Here is a 21,120-nt window from a genome sequence, read left to right as displayed (position 1 = left end):
CTCAATTATGACGTATAATTTTTCTCGAAGAAAAAACTTCGTAGAGAAGAGGTAAGAACCATAAAAAAAAGAAAAAAAAAAAAAAAGAAGAAGAAAATATTCCAAGGCAAAACTTTTTATATCTCGAGACTCAAGAGAAAGCTTTTCATCGTCGACGAGAGAACCAAGCGAACAGGAGCAATGTCAGGGAGCGAAGATCAAGCGATAGGGGCGAACTACTCGCAGTTAACCCGATGAATCGATTATGACGAGGTGAGTGGTAGAGAGAGAGAAAGAGAGAGAGAGAGAGATAGACAGAGAAGAGAGGAGGGTCATCGATGTGAAATATGCTGGCAATCGGCGGAAGCTTGTCTCACGGATGGAGAATATGGTTAGGCTTCTCGAGGAAACCGCAAAATTATTGGTTTTCGTTCACCATCCTGGCCTGTCGCGACCAGACTTATCAATACGCTCATGACCAGCCCAACTAACGAAACATCGCTAGAATTGCTTCGAATGGTTGCACGTTGAGAGATAATTTCATTTTGCGAAAGGCTGTTGAAAAGAAATTTCTCAACGACCGAAGATAGAAAGACAGCCGATAGAGATAAAGAGAAAGACAGAGAGAGAGAGAGAGAGAGAGAGAGAGAGAGAGAGAGAGAATGAGGGGGAGGAAGAATTACTAAATAAAAAGAACCATAGCTTGCGTTATCATAGGATGTGACGTTAAGCTCGTAGAATTCTATTGTTCTTTGGTATTTGGACTAATTAGCATCTTTTGTAAGCGCACGAATAGTAACATACTTGTATAAATTTCATGATAAAAACGATGAAACGTAGATAATCTAAAAGCAAAAGGAATTTCGAAATAACGAATACCATAACGGAAGTTTTTCAAATGATGGAGAAATGAATACTCTCTCGTTTTACGTAAGGTATGGTATAGTATTATCAACACGCGTGTACGTAGTACCTACTTCTCGATGAATACCACGGAAAGCTGCCGAAGTATTAGCGAAGAATATAAGCGCGCCGGCTCTATTCATTCGTAGACCATTCGAGATCAACGACCTCGCATCTACAATACACGAATCTTTCATGAAAGTGAACAAAAAAGGATACCCATTTGATACGCGATCAAGGATATTCGATTACTTTGTGATAACTAATACCTATGCTATTGTAAAATAGAATTCGTTTCTTTCCTAATATAGTTGACGAATGTTTAACAAATTTTGAAAATAATTAAAAAAAATCAAACGATGATCAATGAGATAAATAAATCGTTTCATAAAATCTAGTACGAAATGACGGACTTAAAAAAAAAAAAGAAAAAAAAGGGAAGAAATGCACAAGAGATGATAAGACAGAAGCAACAGATACCATTTGAGCTTTTTAAAAAAATATAAGTACCTGTGCTTCGTTCGCGAGCAGATATACGTAATCTCGCGAGTAGACTGGTTATAAATGAAATGATAAAAGGACTGACATTAAGAGAGTAGCTATAAATTGAATCTTTGCCAAGTTCTCGTAGGATTCGAGGCGCCTTGAGAGTGTCGGAACGTTCGCAAGTTCGTTGGCAATAAAAATAAAAATAGGTGGAAGTCTAGCTCGAGAATTGTACCTCTGGTCGTAGTCATCGCTCGATATTTAACCAGAAAGAAAAAAAAAGAGAGAGAGAGAGAGAGAAAGGAAGAGGGAGAAAGAAAGAAAAGTAGATGTAGGTGCGTAGGAAAGTGGTTTTCGTATCTCTTCGGAGGACAATCGTTCCCGGGACTCTAATGCACTTTTCGATCGCTCGCTCCAATGTCCGGTCGAACGTTTCGAATGCGAGACGTCAATCGACCGCGTAGTTCGATCACAAAAAAATAGGGACAACGTTGCGCACACTAATATGCAGTAGAGTTGGATATACACACATATGCACGATTACGCACACACAATTGCACGAACATGGTGAAAAAGAAAAGAGAAGAAAAGAGAAGAGAAGAAAAGAGAAGAAAAGAGAAGAGAAGAAAAGAGAAGAGAAAAGAAGAGAAGAGAAGAGAGGAAAAGGGTGTTTCGTCAGCGCCAGATGGAAAACGCTCGCGAGAGGTCGCGGTTCAAGCTTGCTACGCTACCGGCTGTTTACGGCGTATCCCGCGCGCCTTCCACCCTCGGCTGCGCTTCACCATATGCTATTGTTGTTTCTTTCTCGCTCGGCGCTATTTCGCCGGGATGAAACTAGCAAAATTATTGAGCTTTTCGCGAGCAAAAAAATCGCAAAACAGAGGATTGCTCGCGTTAGACCGATCTAACACGTGTAAGGGATAACAGAGAGAAAGGGAAAATTGGATGAGTATTAAAGTGAAAGAGTGAGAAAGAAACAGAGAGAGAGAGAGAGAGAAAGAGAGAGAGAAAGAGATAAAGATAGAAACAACACCGGTGACGCAGAAGAGGCGTGCGGAACCGCGTCGGTCGCGATCTGCGCTCTGCGGCACACTAGCTCCGCTGCCCTGGCGCCCGCGCCCTCGCGGCTTCGCCCACCAGGCTACCCCCCACAACGTCACTTCCTTCCATCCACCCCTCCAATACCGTAACATGCGACACAGCGCGCCACGCCGCGCTGAACCGAGCCAAATCCTAGCAACCCTTCGACACGCGAGACCACGAGCAGATTTATTGTTACTTGTTCCTATCGTTGTCTGTCTAGTTAGTTAGCTACCTCCCCAGCTGCCTGCATAGCTGTCACTAACAGAACTGCGGTTGTTATCGGGCCCTTGGGAACTTACCTACAAAGCGAATCAATCGTGATTCAACGGATCGTGAATCTCGACTGCCATACCACGACTTACGCTCAATTTTTGTTTTTCTATTCGCTTTGATTAATTCCTAACTCGTTATCTACTAGAAACCTCGTCTAGAGAAAACTTTATCTTATCGGCCAATCGTCGTTATTGACCAGTCGTTACTTCCTTAGATAATCTTGAATTGAAACAATCGTACGACAATTTTAAAGACTATAAGGAGACACGATTTTTCAACCATTTCGCACGATTTATTCCGTTCATTCAGCTCCGATCATTTCAGAGAACGTCATTCACTTTACGAACTCGAGACCATTAACCGCAAGCTCCTGGACTTCCTCCGATCCTGTATAGTTACTAACGATCAAATCGGAAGGAGATGGACCTAACAACTTTGGAGTAATTAACCGTCTACTCTCTTTGTAAAGTACCACACCATTATTCTATCTTCGTCTCTCTGAATACTAAACTAATCCTTGAATGATATAACTACGATACTGAGTCACATTTAAATAATATATTAACTTCCGTTACTTCGAAGGTCATTTATTGCTAACTGTAAAGTGGAATGTTTTTCGTACACTGTTTAGTCACCATGGACATGGAATTACATTGATTTAGAAATAATTATGTTGACGTGATATATAATGAGATATTTTCTCTCTCTCTCTCTCTCTCTCTCTCTCTCTCTCTCTCTCTCTCTCTCTTATTCTTTTTGTCAGTTTCATAGGTAAATATTCAAATGCGATGTAAAAAACGTATATTAATAATGGGATAAAATAATTTCTACGATCGATACAAGAGTTTACGTTCTCACCATCATCGTATTTCTTGGCTCTTTATATGGATACCGAAACAAGAGGAAAGAATCCATGTAGAAGCACGTGAGAAATCGAGTGGAATTTGTGTGACTAGTGTAAAACTGAGTTCTCGTATATCGCGCAACAAGTGTAGGCCGACGATTAACTCGCGATTTGCCAGTAAATCGATACTGACCGACAAAATGAATTCACTCCTTAGCTCTTATTCCCGTTTTCACTTCCGCCATTCCACGCCAGCTCATTCATGAAACTGTAATTCCTTCCTCTCGTATCTCTTCTCTCGGACTAAAACCGAAGTAATAGTTTAACTTTCGACGCGAAGGAGAAGTCTATTATTCGTAATCATTCTAAATGCACATTTCCTTCTCTTAGTACCTTCAATTTCATTGTTTTTCCTTTACTACACGATTTTCTGGCTACGCGAAATTTCTCGAGTTGAATCTCTATGCCTCGTCTGGCGTAGAAAACACGATAAAACTCATTTCAACGATGCTTGTAATATATTCCATCGAATTGAATCTTGATTTTAACTTTAACACGAAATTACTTTATAATCTGAATTAGGACACTAAATCTTATTCCATTTGGAACGTATACAAAATTAATTATGAACAGGAATATTCCTTTCATATTTAAGGAAACAAGCGGAAAGGAATCCTTATCGATTCTATATTTATCCTTTCGATCTATCAAAATCTTCAGTATGATCAGAAAAAATTTTAATCGAATAAGAATTTCCGATATGAAATAAATAATCAACGTCATAATTTATTTTAAATATCATGAAGGATCGCTGGAGATCTTTTAGTTATACTTTTCCAGAATTAAACCGCGCTCGAAACAGATAATGACTATTTTCGTACGCACTATTCATATTAATCAAAGTAGGGCGCCACATCGATCTTGCTGGAAACAGAGCGGAATACCAAATATTTCGTTCGAAGGACGAACCAGCGATATGCATATAAATATTTGTCTTCACTTCGGTGTCAACGACGAAGGTCTTTTCCGTCGATATACAGTATTAGTTGCAATCATTGAAAACTGTTCACGTCAAATACGACTGATTGAGATTGTCTTTGTTCAAAAAAAAAAAGAAGAAAGAAAAAAAGAAAGAAAAAAAAAAAGAAATAAATAAAAAGAGGCACCGAAAACAAAACAATGTATCGGAATTTATCTAAACAGAACGAACGAAAGGTATGCTCGAAAGCTTCGAACTTTAATTTTCAACTACCACCCTTCATTTCGTCGAGAATCGATCTTCTTTTCCTATCTTTTTCTTTTCTATTTTTTTTCTTCTTCTTCTTCTCCAAAGCACTACCTTTCCTGTCTTTTACGTGCCTCCTCCTCCTCTTCCTCCGCTCCTTTCCTATGCTACGGTTTTCCTGCTAGTTCTCTCGTTCTCTGTTTCTCTCTCTTCCTCTCTCTCTCTCTCTCTCTTTCTCTCTCTCTCTCTCTCTCTCTCTCTTTCTCTCTCTCTTCCCCTTTACCCTTTCTCATCCTTCTTGCAAATGGTAGCTACGGGATTTTTAAATGAGAATTTTAACGATCGACCTACATTTCCATGCCCTATTTACGGCGTATCACAGGCAATATCAAATACTGAGGTAAATATACTACTAGTCAACCGACGATAGTCTTTTACAGATAGATGAACGGTACAAATATCTCCGATGTAACAGAAGGAAATGTAACGAGACGGGGAAGGGTGATAGTACGAAACGAGCCAGCACAGATAAAGTCATAGAAAATTGATCATCCTCGATCCTAAAAAAAACCTTCCCTGACCCCCCCCCAAAAAAAAATAAAAAAAAAGCAGTGGTCGACTTTTCTCGCTCGACGTTTCCCATTTTTTATCTTCTGCCTTTTTTTTCTCTTTTTTATTTCGTTATACGACAGGATCGACGAATGAATTGGTTCCTATGAATTAGTACAGCTCCCTTGGCGATGCAGAAAGATCCCAATGGGACCATACAACTCCATAGGTTATAGTTATAATTTCGAAACGTAAATGATGTTATTATAAGTTCTTTACGACGTAAGAACGTAGATCGAAAAAATTGTCTTCTTTGATGATTGCATTCTTCAAATATATCGTAAGAAAGCGTAATTTGATGGTCACTTTCAGGAGTGTAAGATCCTCTTAAAGAAGAATCGATATTCTTCTTGCGCTACTTACCCTCATGTGCGGCTGCATCAAAAGTTCTTGAAGTTCTCGAAGGTCGGCTCTATCGATGTTTCGTACCGTCGAGTGTTCCGCTTCCCGAAGGATCTCCTCGACTTCCCGCGCACGTTGCACAGCGTCTGTTTGTGGCGCTCGGCATGGTGTAGGTACGCGACTTGAGATCCTGTCATAAAGCTGAAAAAAAGATTAATAAGAATTACTTTTCTCCGAAAATTAAATGCAAACGCATCATCATTCAAATGGCATTAATCGTTTCATTAATTGTATTACAAAAGAAATTATAAACACAGACACGCAAGGAAAGATCGAAGATTATTGAAGATCGAATCAACAGATGGTGATAGTTCATATTCAAACCATTAGATGTCCTAAGCGGACAATAGAAACTCATGTTTATCGTACGAGCATTTTAATTACTAATTAGGATAGATTTATTCGAATTAATTTTAAAATCGAAGGCAGGTAACTCACCAGGAGACCTGCGATTTCTAACAAGTTGGCGGCCAATTCGGTCTCGCCAAACAACATTAGCTGACAGATATGCATCTTTCCGTTAAAACCGATGAAGAAGAAATATCGACCGAAGGACAGGATCATGCTCTTGTCATGCTCTTGTTAACATCGTATTGTGAGCACGCGAGACCTATCGAAACACCGTACTTTCCCGCACACCTACGCTCGCGTGACCATCCGATAACGCGACCCCCCACGATAGTACGTGGCATTTTGTTTATCAGGACTTCAGCTCGGCCATCTTGGTAACAGAAAGGGCGGCGCTTGCGCCAATTTCGAAAGTTCGTCGAGGGTGGACGTACGATATCTTTCCCACAGGATTCGAAGGGTGGAGAAGTAAAGAGAGCGGAATCATGAAGATGGTGGCTCCGCAGTTGGAGAGACTTCTGAAGTTCTTCGTTCTCGTAGGTGGTTGAAATAAAATGAAAATGTAGGGAGTAACTTCATCGACACAGTGGATCGATACGAGAACGAAGGAGTTAGTGATTGAAGGTGAAAAGTTTGCCACGCCTTGGTATAACCATCTCATGATAAAATGATTACTAAGAAATTGATTTCTTCTGTTTTACCCACAATTTTGTTACTTCTAGAAAACGTACTCTCTGTATTGTTCACGGTCGATCCTGTTCTATATCTTCGATATCACTCAATTTACCACGTGAAAATTGGTCGAAAGGATCTCGTTAAGAGCGCTAAATTTGGAATAAATCCGTGAAATATGTTCCCTTCGTTACGACCTTGCTTCTATCAATAGAAAACTCTCCCCTGTTTATTACGATCTCATTAGTGTTTGTTATTCGAGTAATAATAGCCTACCTCTAAAATAGCTCGAAGGCGATAGTCCTCAACTGCGTTAAGAATTTCACCGCGCGTCAGTCTACCGCTTTCTTGCAAAACTTCAATATCGTCGAGCGAGTCCAAAATTTCAGCGACAGCTCCTATTAAAAGAAAGAGAATGAACAATCGTTTTTCTTACGTCTTATCGTCTCTCGATATTTAATAAATTTCATTCTTCTTATATAAATTTCATAAGCATACCGGTAGCCGTGACTTCGTCATCGCCAACATCGGAAAGGCTGTCGCCATTAGTTTCCGAGTAAGGGGCGTGCCACTTTGCCGAAGAGACAGCAGCTTTCACAGCATCTTTCAATTTTCGTCTTGCGTTGAATTTTTTAAGTTCTTCTATAGTGTCGCCTAAATGTATTCGTGCTGCTCCCTTATCGCGATCCTATAAAATTAAATAATTATTATAAATATAGAATTATAGAAATAGGACAAATCGGACTAACCGAATAATAATTATTGCGATACTACAATGAATATTATATTTAATTATGTATGTATGTATTTATGTATAATATATTCATTAAATGTGACACGTATGAAATTTAATTTATTCATGTAACAGATACGCATAGGAAATTGATACGTATATCCTTCATTTAATGAAAAGATAAACTCGACGTTCGTCCTTCCTGTTTGAACGTTCGAACGTAAATGAAAGACCCTTTAAAATTCGATCGACAGACTTTATGTTTACATCTGCATTCGCAGATATCTATAGGCAAAACAATCAAACTAAAATATTCGAGGAAAGACGGCGAAGAATCACTTTGACATATACGTATAATAAATAAATACTCGTCTTAGATTGGCGCACCATACTACATCATCGATCGGCTGGCCCGATGTGGCATATTTCACATAGTTGCCTTTGTAATAAGGTGCGTCGTGTCAAGAAGCGGGTGTCCCACTTGGACGACAATACTTGCATAATTTTATCGATAAAAGTATAATAATAGATGCGGTTTTATGAAGAAAATGGTGAAAAGTTTTCGCACGAAAATCTCGCCATTTGAAAGAAAAAAAATAAAAATAAAAGAAAGAAAGAAAAAAGAAAAGCAACGTACTCGGTATATTACATAGAAACATAAACGTACGTACATATAGATACATACATACATACATAGGTAAATAGAAGCTACGTCGTTTTCGTTTAGAGTCGAGCCGAGGAAAAGTAAACGATGAACGTAACGGTTTGCTACGAAGCTGCCCTCGTAGTCCGTGTCAATGTGGGCGTGGGCGTGTGTGTGGGTGTGTGTTCCACGAACGTGCGGCCGTGTGCAAAAAAAAAAGAGGAAAAAAAAACGTTAAGTGGCGCGGCCCAAGGTATACTTTACTATGGTTATTTTCATTAACCGTTGGAGCTTTGCCCTCACGATAACAATCGATAACCCACTTGCACGTGTATTACTACATCGATACACATGGGGTACCGGCGAGTCTTGCTTAGGTCACTGACTAAATGCCGTACCACACGCATCGTTATACCATTTACACACGCACCCACGTCGCAAAGAAATGGCAGACTATTATAATATACCGAAAAAGAAATGTCAAAAGTATTTTCTAACTGCCGTTCTTTCCGAGAACGAACGTAAGAGAGGAAAAGAAAATAAAACATGTTAAAATGAGCCAGACGGAAAACAACATTAATCGCCTCAAACCACGCTGTTTATTCTCTAGCCGGTAAAGTTTCCCTTCGATCGAATTATTTTTATTTCATAGCTCTTTATATACTGTGGTCTATGTGATAGTATAGTAATTTATTCTCTCTCTATTTCTCTCTCTCTCTCTCTCTCTCTCTCTCTCTCTCTTTCTCTCTCTTTCTTTCTCGTAACACATCGATGACGTCGATCGTATGTAGAACGTTGTCATTCCTGATGGTATCGTCACCAGTCGAGCAAGTGTGCTTCTACTCACTCTGAGCCATTTATGATTGAGGACTTCTTGAATAGTGATCCTGTGATTTACATCCGTCGTTAACATTCTCTGTATGAGGTCCTTCGCTGGCTCGCTAATGGAGTCCCACAACGGTGTTTCCATCTGCAAATTCAAAGGAATATATCATTGAAAAGAACATTCACTCTTTCCCTCTCTCTCTCTCTCTCTCTCTCTCTCTCTCGTTTTTTTATTTTTCTTTTTTTTTTACATTTCTTGAAAAATCTATCTTTTTCAAAGTCAGATGAGAAAAAATGTCAGATAAAAAGGAAAAAAAGTCTCATACCTGAACTCGTCCTCTACAAATTGCCTCTCGTAGCCTTTCGCGAGAACCCACAAATGGAAGGGTGCCGGTAAGAAGAACATGAAGAAGAACACCAGCTGACCAAACGTCACCTGGCTTCCCATACTGCCGACGTTGAATCACTTCCGGTGCCATGAAGTGTGGACATCCAACGCGACCTGTGTGACCGAGAACTTCGTGAGAAAATAAAGAGATAAATGGTAAGTCATTCGTTCGACCGATAAAAGCATAAGCGGGCCGAAAGTGAGAATGATTGGAATGTTTTTGCGATTGATCTTTGCAAGGTAAGCTATAAATGCGCTTGAATACGACTTTTTTTCGATATGCATGCGCATTGCACGATAAATACGAGCGATCGTCCGCGGTCCTCGCTTTCGATCACTCGAGCGATAAAATCAGATGGGAAATGATAAAATGAAAGATAGAAAAAGAAAAAGAGAGAGAGAGAGAGAGAGAGAGAGAGAAAGTGAAAGAGAGAGAGAGAGAGAGAAAGAGAAAAAAGAAAAATCAATGAATTAGGAATTTTCAATTGTTGAAGTTATTTTTTCATCGACTGGATATGAAAAATGGGAACGATGTTAAGAAGAAAAATTATTACATTTTTAAATAAAAAGAAGCAGCAAGAGAGCAGTTAATCAAGAAATAATTAAATCGGGTCGAACACTATGCTCTTGCTAACAAAGAATCGAGCTAATTTCGAGACAAATCGACATTGATTGTAACTATCAAATTGTGACTCGAGCAACTTAGCATGAGTTCGTGTCACAAATGCACATCATAAAATCGTAGAAACAACACGTAAAGCGACATGAAAACGAAAATGGTGTCGCGGTTTAGTGCTAAAACTTATGCTTACGTGCAAATACGCGAAAATTAATGCGACGATAGTATCCAACAAATATTGTAGCCTCATTAAATAATCCCATTGGATCTATCACATTTATATATCTATGAATAAAATTAAAATTGATTTTTAAATTTGATTTAAACACGTTATTACTCCCGATGAATTTATTTATGTAAAAGAATTAAGAAATATACACTATATACTATAGAATGATATATGTGTATGCATATATATGTATAATTCGCATAATATGAAAAAGTGTAATGTTGATCATTTGATAGACGTATAAACATGTTATTTCCATCTCTACTTGTAAGTCTCACGTTACGTTGGTACGACGGCACTGCTTTTATTCATACGAATTATTTTGTTTCTTAAAAGGCCAATTTAGCTCGTTTAAGTAATTAACCCTTATTAAAACCTTGACATATGTGTATGGGTTACTTTTCGCAACATCAAAACAATAGAAATATAAAAGAACAATGTTTTATTTGTCTTTATCCAACTTATTATACGGCTTAAACGAAATGAGCATAAAAATATGATGATGATGATGATGATGATGATGATGATGACGAAGATTTTGTTCATGAATGAAAAAGATGATTAAAAGTTAATTAAACAAACATATATGTTTAGTAAATCTAATTACATCTACTACACGCTTTGTGATATACTACAAGAAGAAATTTGTAAAAGTGCAAGGAAGAGAATATATTAAAAATTTCAATGGAAAAGCATGAACAAAGTTTTGAGACTAAAGTTAAACAAGGAGAAGAACATGAAGAACACATTTAAACATGCAATGCTAAATTCAATGATCTTGTTTCTTTGTCACATAATTCAAAAGAAACGAATAAAGATTTGATTTATTTAATAGATGTCGAACGCAATTTTTGCATTCGAAACACAATCGACGACGATACGATGCATTTAGCTATTGAAACAATAAAGCTTCCTAAAAGAAGCTACTTTCTTTTTCCTATTTTTTTTCTTTGCTGAAACGAATTCAATAATCAATTTCAAAGTAAATTAATAATGTCGCTGGATTAACGCATTATCCGTGCTAATGGAATATACCTAATTATTCCGTTTACGAATGTACGAAATAATAAGATAGTTGATTAGATGCACTATACTTTGTACTTTGTAGGGAAATCAAAGGAAGGACTGACATATATAACATATGCACATATTTTCTCTTATACATTTTCAACCGAAACATCCACCGAGATCTTATACTCCTATGATCGTTTAACAATTCAAAAATGATTTTAGGAATAACACCATAAAAGAGATATCTTCGAATTCCTTTTTCGAGAACATCTCTTACAGAATGAATATCTTATACCTTGAGATACTTTTTGAATTCTTATGGATACGACCTCGTCGACTCGAGAAGATCATAAGACGAACATAAAGCCACACAAATATAGACGGACACACAAAACAGGCTAGTCTATTACTACGGACAATGACGGCATAAACAGGCCCACATATTTTCGGGCAATTATCGATCGACTTGATTTGATAAAAGAATTATATATATATATTATAGTTATTTTAATATATATATTAAAAAATATATATATATATTCTTTATGTATATATATATATATACATAATATATATATATATACATATATATATATATATATATATATATATATATATATATATATATATAAAGAACAAGAAAAAGAAGAAAGAAAACCATCGAAGGGTTTATTACTCTCACGTTCTCGCGTGTAACATGTTACATTTACATGCACATATTGCATCGCATGCGTTCCATCGATAGCACATTCCGTATTGCACATTTATAAACATGTAATAACGAAAAGATTGCACGACAAAATTGAGGAAAATGAGACGGCGGATATGGTAACGAACCCTTCGATTTTACAACAAATTCGATTTTACATAGGTTTACTACATTACGACGAAGAAGCAGAGCTCGGATCATTCTCGCGGCTACAAAAACGACATGACGTCGAAGGACAAACGGAGACTGAGGAAGACTTAAACTATGAAAGGAAAGTCCTCGATAATTTATTATAAAGGTACTGTTTTTTTTTGTCTCCAACAAATTTAGGGCAGCTCAACGGCACAATAAATATATCTGTCAACTATATGCGGCCTGCACAATGACTTTTACAGGGGGTTGGGGTGGGGGTGGGGGAGATACTACCGCACACAGGTTTCAAATGGAACGTCTATAAGGACGCTCACGATATATAGGTGGTATATATATATGTATTATATATTAGACTTATTAGAGAAGCGGATATGACCGAACGACACGGGGGTAAAAAAGCCCCTTGCCAATCGAAGTTTCGAAAGTATTTGAAAGATCTTATTCGAAATCGATTTAAAACTTTTATGTTCGAGAGAGAGAGAGAGAGAGAAAGAGAAAGAGAGAATGAATGAATGAAAGAAAGAAAAAAAGAGAAACAAAAAAAAATAAGAAATAAAAGAAATAAAGATAGAGAGATAGAAACGGAGAAAGAACAGCAAAATGCCTTTTTCGAATAATAAATGAACGGACTTATAGTGGTACATACACAAACGGACGTGTATGTATGTATGTACATATACGAAAAACCCGAAGTAGAAAACAAGAATGTTTCTTTTCTTTTTTATGATCGTTCGTGTGGTAAAAGACACGAATTCAAATCGATGGACCATAAAGGGAGAAAGACTTTCTCGAAAGATATAAATTTCTTTACGTTTCTACCCCCGTGCGTTGCGCCACTCTTTTACGGAGATCTTGCAGGCACATCAATACCAATGTTGTCCTCCGTGTCGCTGACTAGCGAATCCTCGGCGTCGGTCAGGTCCTCGAAAGGGAAATTGCAGCTCGGGGAGGTCAGCCCTATCGAAACAACACAGAGAGAAAAGGAGAAGGATAGTTATCCTCAGGATAATAACGCATTTTACGCAGCGTCTGCTATCATTCGTCGATTATATTTTACAGAGAGAGAGAGAGAAAGAGAGAGAGAGAAAGAGAGAGAGAGAGAGAGAGAGAGAGAGAAAGAAAGAGAAAGAGAAAAAGAGAGAGAGAGAGAAAGAGAGAGAAAGAAAGAGAGAGATTGAGAGGGAGAGAGAGAAAGAGAAAGAGAGCGAAATGCTTTCATCGAACATCGTCGTTGCTCGTAGAAGACCGACCTGTACGTGATGCGCCGTTTTATCTTTCTTTCTTATCTTTTCCATTTTTATTTTTCTTTTTCTTTTCTTTTTTCATATTTTTACTGTTCCTTTATACTGTTTATCCTTCTTTGCTTTTCTTTCGATCGATACGTGGAACTCTGTTTCGGTTGTACCAGATATCTTCACGATTTCTCTTCTTTATCGTAGACATTTTCTATCGGTAAAGGATAGTGCGATCCTTGTTAAGTAATATAACAGTGTGAAATAGGTATATATGAGAGTCGAGATGTGGGCCTACGAAATGCGTTCGAAAGTCGTTCTCAATAGTGTCACGTCTGATGTGTTTTATAATAAGACACCGATATATAATCATACTGACATGAATTACAGCGAGACGTTAATCAACACTGAGAGTGGATAGAGATCAATGTGGACGGGTGAGTTTAAACGATTCATATGTCTATAATGATTGTATGTTGTGTTAAATATGTTTGGTATGATGAAACGTAAAGGAAACATATATAGGACATTCTCAGATGCGTGCTTTAAGGATGGCAATGAGTTCGAGAGGTAACGGAAAATAAGAAAGAAAACTTGACATAACTTGATGGAAATCTCGGATATTTCTTTTTTTTTCTCTCTCTTTCAATTTATGGTTGAACTTTAAGCTGAAACAATAATCTAATGAATAATTTACGTAACGAAACACGCTGGAATTGCATCTGTGTTCAAACACTTGGCTAAGACTCAAGTGTTGAATCACGTTAAAGAAGAAGATGAGAGAAATAAAAAAAATAAAAGAAAGAAAAAAAAGCAAATGTTAGAATAACTTTTTCGTTCGTTTAGATTCTCAAAGAAAAGTCTTTAAACTTATACGTCTCGTATTTATTCAAAATGTAAATTATATCCAATGAACAATTTGCAATATATTAATGATGAAATAATACGTATTTTAGAATACTTCATTAATGTCAATGATGCTGAATATGATTAAAATAAACGTTCAGTTAAGTAAGCCAAACGAGACTAAAGCGAAGCGCTTTTGAATCTGTGAACTACGTTGCCATATTTAAAGCACAGGTTTAGAGAGACACCCTATACAGAAAATGAGTCAACATGACCGATATCGTCGGGACGCGGAAAGCAAGCAAGCAAGCAGTGGCGGCTTCTAGAATACAGTAATGTGATAGGGATACACGGATCGGGTTAAAACGTAGCATAATACAATCTGGGTTGACGTAATAAGTATGTGTAATATATATGGCGTGATGATACAAGGCTCCAGCGGAAGTGATGATTAAAGGTCAAGCTTACCCTCGCTGTCGGCCTTCAAGTAGAGCTGCCCCTTTGGGCTCAGACACTGCCGATACTCGGTTGTGTAACACTCTGTATTCATTCAAACCAAATTTCAGGTTATCAAATAACTCGTAATACAACTTTATTCTTTCCTCGTCTTGTATGCTAACTATAATAACACTTTAAGGACTTTTTAATGGTACTACGTGCCCGTGGTATGTATGTTCGAGAAAACATATGATTCCTAAGATAATCAGCTAAGACTTGCAGAATTAAAAGTTTCATTCTACATTTTTAGTAAGTAGATATTACTACTTTTTTACTTTCTTATTTATATCGACATTGAAACTCTGTAAGGGGGAAAGAAATAGTAAGGAAATTGATCTCTTGATGATAAAGAATATCTACTTCAAACAACTCGCCCGTAAGTTCGCTTATTAAAGATTTACTTTCAAAAAGAGTGCGGAGAAAGCTAAGTGTCCTAGTTCGCGAGAGCGTTCTCCCATTGGTGCCTGTCCTACTCTTGGACTGTCAAATTAGTTCGAAACTCTGAAGATTGTGGATGATGGAAACAGTGCTCGAAGGGATTTACTCCTTATATTGTCAGCCAAATGTTTCTCGTATAATGCAGTATCGAGCTTTCTCTCTATATCTTGGAAAGAGAAGTGTCTAGGTAATAACGAAATGCCCCCAATCAAGTTTTTCATTATGACATTAAGTAAGTCACATAAGTTAATTATATTCCGATTTGAATTGATTCGAATTTGATTTTGTTGAAAAGGAAAATAGACAAAGGATCGTCGCTTGTTAATCATTTTTATAAACACACAACAGGTGACAATTAGTTATCGTTATATTTATAATGCAATAATTCGTGTATGTAAATATGTTATTTCACCAATATTCCCCTAAAACGCTCGAAAGCTGGCAAGCACTCGCGATAGCATGAGTGCCGATCAAAGTGAATTGACCGACATATTAAGGTGCACTCTTTCAACAGCTCTTAACGGCAATATATTAACGGCAAACGTGTATATATATTATATATAAATATATACATACATATATATATGTATATATATATATATATAAATGTATATGTATATTAATTATACAACGTCGAAAAAACCCATACCAATTCCTAGGAAGTATTCGATATTATGATATATTTCGACGTGTCTCACCGCTTCAACGTCGTCTGGCTTTTTATTTCAAAACGGAGAGATTTTAATCTGCAATCGTTTCGACAGTATATTTATCGTAGAACGGATTTGACTTTCGTTCAATGAGAAGAAGCTTCTCCCTCGCCTTACTTCGGATATGATTCGGTTCGTTTGACGTTGAAAGCACACGATATCGAAGCGGTGGAAAAAATCGTAAAAGAGAGATACCAATTCAATGCTGAATATTAAGAAGCAGAAACGTGGTGTCTTCAAAAAGTAAAAAAATATAACCGATAAAAGCCGTTGCATTCTGCACACCGAACACTCAGAGATTTTGAATGTGACTGCCAATCATCGATCAAGCCAACCAATGGTTCTATCGCAGAACAGGGCATTCCCACAGAGAGAAAGAGATAGAGATAGAGAGAAAGAAAAGAAGAGACCATTGAGAGAAAAAAAAAAGAAGAAGAAAAAAAAAAAGAAAAAAAAGAAGAAGAAGAAAAAGAGGCAAACACACGCGCGCATAACATCGTGTGTTCGCGCAATATCTTTGTTCGGATCACATTGTCGGAAATAGAACGAATCGATGTTCAAAAATATTGCATTAGAGGTTCTACAAAGGCACACATTGAATACCATCTTCCAAAGAGAACACTGTATATATATACGGTATCGCGCGAACGCGCTTCTTCATGCTCGATTGTTCCGATTATGACCGGGACAGGCCGTCGCGTTAATTACACTGCAATTATGTAACGTACATGATAACTCGATGCAGAAATTTAACGTCATTTGCTGGCGACGATACTGCCACCCTTTGATCACATTCTATGTATACTACAGGAAGTTTCATTAGCCACGATGACGGCCGTACGCTCAAGTAGAAGTAAAAGGAAAACAAAAAATGATTATTCCTTGAATAACGTTAATCACGCTATGTCGGCAAACTTATTCAAACTAACGTATGATAAACACATTTAGACTATTGCTTTCACGTCATTTTCTTTCTGCTGAATTTTTGAAAACTTTTCTTATAGCAGTGCCCTTAGAAAAGAGATCGACTTGCTTAACAATATTCGTTAACGTACCTGTCATAAATAATAAATTCTATTCCCTGAAACGACAAAATCACTTTATAACCGGAATAATACAATTTTATCAATTTCAGCGATTAGATGATAAAAAAAATGATTGAATTTTTTCTTTAAATCATATAAAGGAAAATTATCGTAATAGTAACGTTAAATGCTAATTTACATTCTTTACGCATTGAAACGCGAATGAAATAACTTGAAGTTGAATTATCGCGAAAGTGATGTAAGTTGATGACAGTTTAAAAGTAATTAACATCAATGCGGAAGTGAATAACTTTCGTTGGTGCTTTCCTCGTATGGAATTGGTATTGAATATTGCCTTTTAAATAAAACCACTTTAAAAGATTAAACGTTACGATATATGCTCGAGTAGCTCGGCTGATCCGACTACAATATTAAAAATAATACGATAAATATTATTAGTAATATAATAGTATTATTCTCGGGAGTGGTGTTAGTTAGTACGACGTTGGCAAGGTTAATAGAGTGAATAAAGAAGGAAGAGATAGGTTGGATAATCCTTTCAGCTTCAATGAATCTTCTGTTGTTTCTTGGTCGTAATCGCGTAATTGCAAAAAAATTTCTATAACAATAATCCGAAAGATGAACAAATGTCTAAACAAATGTTACGACATATTCCTTATGAATAATAATAATAATAATAATAATAATAATAATAACAATAATAATAATAATAATAATAATAATAATAATAATATATATATATATCTTTATAAATATAATATATATATATATATATATATATATATATGTGTATATATATAGCTTTCGTTGGAGAAAGAAATCTTTAGTTTGTTTTCGTAAAAAATACGGAACAGAGGGATTCGCACGATAGGCATAGCCAATATTTTCTACCTTTCCATTCTTGAAAACGAATGGAACTCGAGTAAGAGTCGATACGCCGACATCGATATATATATATATATATATATATATATATATATATATATATATATATATATAAGTATGTATATACGTGTAAGCACATACATCGAGCGAAAATGGGAGTGAATGACACAGGATGAAAAAGACAGGAGAGTAGAGTAGTGTAGAGTGAAGTAGAGTAAAGAGTGGGAGAGAAAGAAAGGGAAAGAGAGAGAGAGAAAGAGAGAGAGAGAGAGCCAACGTCGCACAATGTTCTCCCTAGAGAAGGTAGGAAAGAGTACATTAGATAGAACGTGTGTGCAAACACGGTCGAATTGTAAGAAGAATTGAACATACCAACACCGTTTGCCTGCGAGGACGCAGGAAGTTGCACAGCGACACCAAAACCGCGCAGCTTCACCGGCGCAGAATTTTCCTTTCCTGCGAGTAAGGCGCACTGCGGTTTCAAATCACGATGGATTATGTCGTTCTCGTGGCAGTAGCGCAATGCCTCCAGGATTTGTCTCATGTAGTGGCTGCAAAATAAAAGAAGGAGAGATGCCTGCTTTAGTTTCTTACTCTGAATGTGCACCACGGGAACGTAAGCTCTGTATTTTCAACCGTTGAAACGCATCGCACCGAGTTAGAACGAGCTTTAACCCACTTGCTTTCGACCCTGCCCTTTCTTTTGTCAACGATTTCGCGCTATTGAACTTTCTCCAAAATAAGATTCTATTCATGCGCTTCTTCTTTTTTTCTCTTTTCCTCTCTCTCTCTCTCTCTCTCTCTCTTCCAATTAAATGAGTTCTGACTTTTTCAAGAGATAAGTATCCATTTGTTTGTACTTATTTTAAGATCTGAAAGAATTCACTGACATATTTATTTATTTATATAATGAATATATATAATATAATAGAGCCTGTAAAATTAAGCGTTGGTCATATTTATTCAGCTTGTCGACGTTATTATGATCGAGTACGTTAAATAGGAAAAAAGAAATGAGATTAGAGATATAAAGGCTATTTGGTAAAAATGAGGTACAGATAAGAAAATATTCAGGTTGGTTTCTTATTCCGCGCCTGTCAAAAATTCGATAAGCATTTCGTTCAAAGCAAAGTTCCATGTAATCAGTCTAGTCTAAATGAAATATGAGCCGTAACTCGCGGTCTAATGCGACACACAGTTGTCGTTTGTATCGTACTCATTCAACATTAGTCTCATAGTAGTTAGGAGTTTTAATGGGGACCCTTGAGGTTACAATCTTTTACCACCAGGTAGGATTTTGTTCCCAATGTGAACGACCACGTTGAATGTCGGGTAATTTGAAGGAAAATTTACCGAAACGAAAGTAAATCTCCGTCGAAAAAGATCTCATTTACATTTTATAAAAAGTACAAAGACCACGCGATAAAAATGACGAATGAAATGAAACGTGTGCTTCGGAAAAAGAAACTTTTATACATCTGACGAATGAAATTCAAATCTTTAAACCATCAATTATATTCTAACGATAGAATTTTAATCGAAACGAAAAGAGAGAGAAAGAGAGAGAGAGAGAGAGAGAGAGAGAGAGAGAGAGAGAGGCCAAAGAGGATTTTAAATGTCAGTGAAGGATGGTAGATTTTTAATAACTTCCGGAGGACATCCCAACATATATAGAACTTTAACATATATATACATATGCACCGCTTGTAGAAGTATGAGATACATACACATATAGATGCGTTGGTATACGCCTATCGTACAGAGTTCGAGAGCTTAACCAAACTGTAGGAGCTTTGATTGCAGCGCATTTCCCGTTCATAAAAGTAAAACGACTCGAGCGTAGGAATTTTCATAATAAAGAAAATAATATAAAGAGAATAAAAAAAAAAAAAAAGAGAGAGAGAGAGAAAACGAACCTGATAAAAAAGTATCTTTCATGAAAGAAAAATTAACTTTTAGAACGAAAAAATATTGCAAAAAGTTACGCTTATTCGTAGTTTATTAAATAACGCGCATCTACGTTTCTAAATATTTGGATACTTTAACAAAACGATCGATATATGATAAATTATCTTACCTAGCAACTGCTTCGCTATAGACGAAACCAGCGGTCGCTCGTCGAACTACTTCGAAGCATAGATCCGAGCCGTCCATACTGAAAAAGAACCGTAACATTAATATATAATTTATACGATGTCGGTTCGTTTCGTGTACCGTTTGCAAATGCATCGTTAAAGTCCGCATCGCGTTTAGATAAATCAAGCGAGAAATAAACGTCGAAATGAGTGTTGTTATGGAACGAAAAAAAAAACAAAACAAAAAAACAATCGTTCCTTCTTGCATACAGAAAAAATCCCCTTGTAAGATACATTTAACATGAATCCATCGCGTTAAATCTTTGACTAAATATTATTTATTTCTGTTTCCGAGGAACAGAACCGTGTCTATATTCTGTTTAAACCCAAGGAAAAAGATAAATGAAAGTAAAAGCATCTTTGAGATATAAAGATACGACTACTCTGAATGCGATTTGAAAGACTAGAATTTCTTTAGAAAGACTTTTTCTAAAGTGCGCGAGGATGTACGAGAGAAAGAAATTATTACACGATTCTATCTCTTTTTTTTCTCTTTTTTTCTTCTTCTTTTTTCTCCTCCTCCTCCTACCTCCCTCCCTCCCTCTCTCTCTCACGTAAACTTTATTCCTTTGAAATCCTTGAAAAATTTGCATAGTACTCCGGTTCAACGATATGCATCTTCTGATAGAGTGAAGCATCTCTTCCTCCTATCCTTTTACTCTATGAACAACACCGATGACGGCATTTTGATATATTTTCCCGGTCTTTTACACTTCAAAGAGTTGAAACTCGAAGCTCAACCGCGTTAAAATTTTATTCACGAAACGACTGTTCGAATCGATATTATCTCGACACATTTTACATTCGCTCACGTTTTCTTTCGTTCGTACGATATACTTACTATTCGAACACCATATAGAGCATACCCTCGGAACTGTAAGTTTCGAGTAGCTCGACGATGTGCGGGTGCTTCAACATATGACATATTGTGGCCTCACGTTTTAAATCTGTAACACAATCGAATGATCTATGAGAGAATTAATTCGATCAAATTTATACGTAGATAGACAAAAGTTTCCATAAGCGAAGCATTGTACGATTAAAGAGATAAACCTAAACTATTCGATATCAATGATCTCGTTAATTTGAAAACACGATACTATACTATCCGTTTCATTCGTTCGCACAATGCTCGCGACGGATAGACAAGTCGAAGAGCTGCAAGAGAGCATATGCATGTTCGCACAACGAGGTAA

At 36.8% G+C, this 21,120-nt stretch overlaps 1 protein-coding gene across 14 annotated transcripts in view; it reads right to left on the bottom strand.

Moving 5' to 3' along the window:
- LOC124430819 (peripheral plasma membrane protein CASK) overlaps window positions 1–21,120 on the bottom strand; it is a 127,374-nt gene that overhangs the window by 87,635 nt on the left and 18,619 nt on the right. For 8 of the 14 annotated variants that reach the window (XM_046977932.1, XM_046977924.1, XM_046977974.1 and 5 more), the window contains 9 exons: window positions 20,766–20,871; window positions 19,867–19,944; window positions 18,162–18,340; window positions 13,005–13,091; window positions 9,352–9,527; window positions 9,048–9,170; window positions 7,323–7,512; window positions 7,101–7,222; window positions 5,766–5,945 (listed from right to left, as the gene is read on the bottom strand). In XM_046977932.1, the coding sequence (XP_046833888.1) occupies window positions 5,766–5,945; window positions 7,101–7,222; window positions 7,323–7,512; window positions 9,048–9,170; window positions 9,352–9,527; window positions 13,005–13,091; window positions 18,162–18,340; window positions 19,867–19,944; window positions 20,766–20,871 (1,241 nt within the window). Of the gene's footprint in view, window positions 1–5,765; window positions 5,946–7,100; window positions 7,223–7,322; window positions 7,513–9,047; window positions 9,171–9,351; window positions 9,528–13,004; window positions 13,092–14,680; window positions 14,753–18,161; window positions 18,341–19,866; window positions 19,945–20,765; window positions 20,892–21,120 lie in introns of all 14 variants that reach the window. The other 6 variants (XM_046977946.1, XM_046978055.1, XM_046978047.1 and 3 more) reach the window with 3 other exon arrangements.

Source organism: Vespa crabro, chromosome 1 (genome assembly GCF_910589235.1).
Source record: "Vespa crabro chromosome 1, iyVesCrab1.2, whole genome shotgun sequence".
NCBI lineage: Eukaryota > Metazoa > Arthropoda > Insecta > Hymenoptera > Vespidae > Vespa > Vespa crabro.
This window is presented reverse-complemented; position numbering and strand designations above follow the sequence as displayed.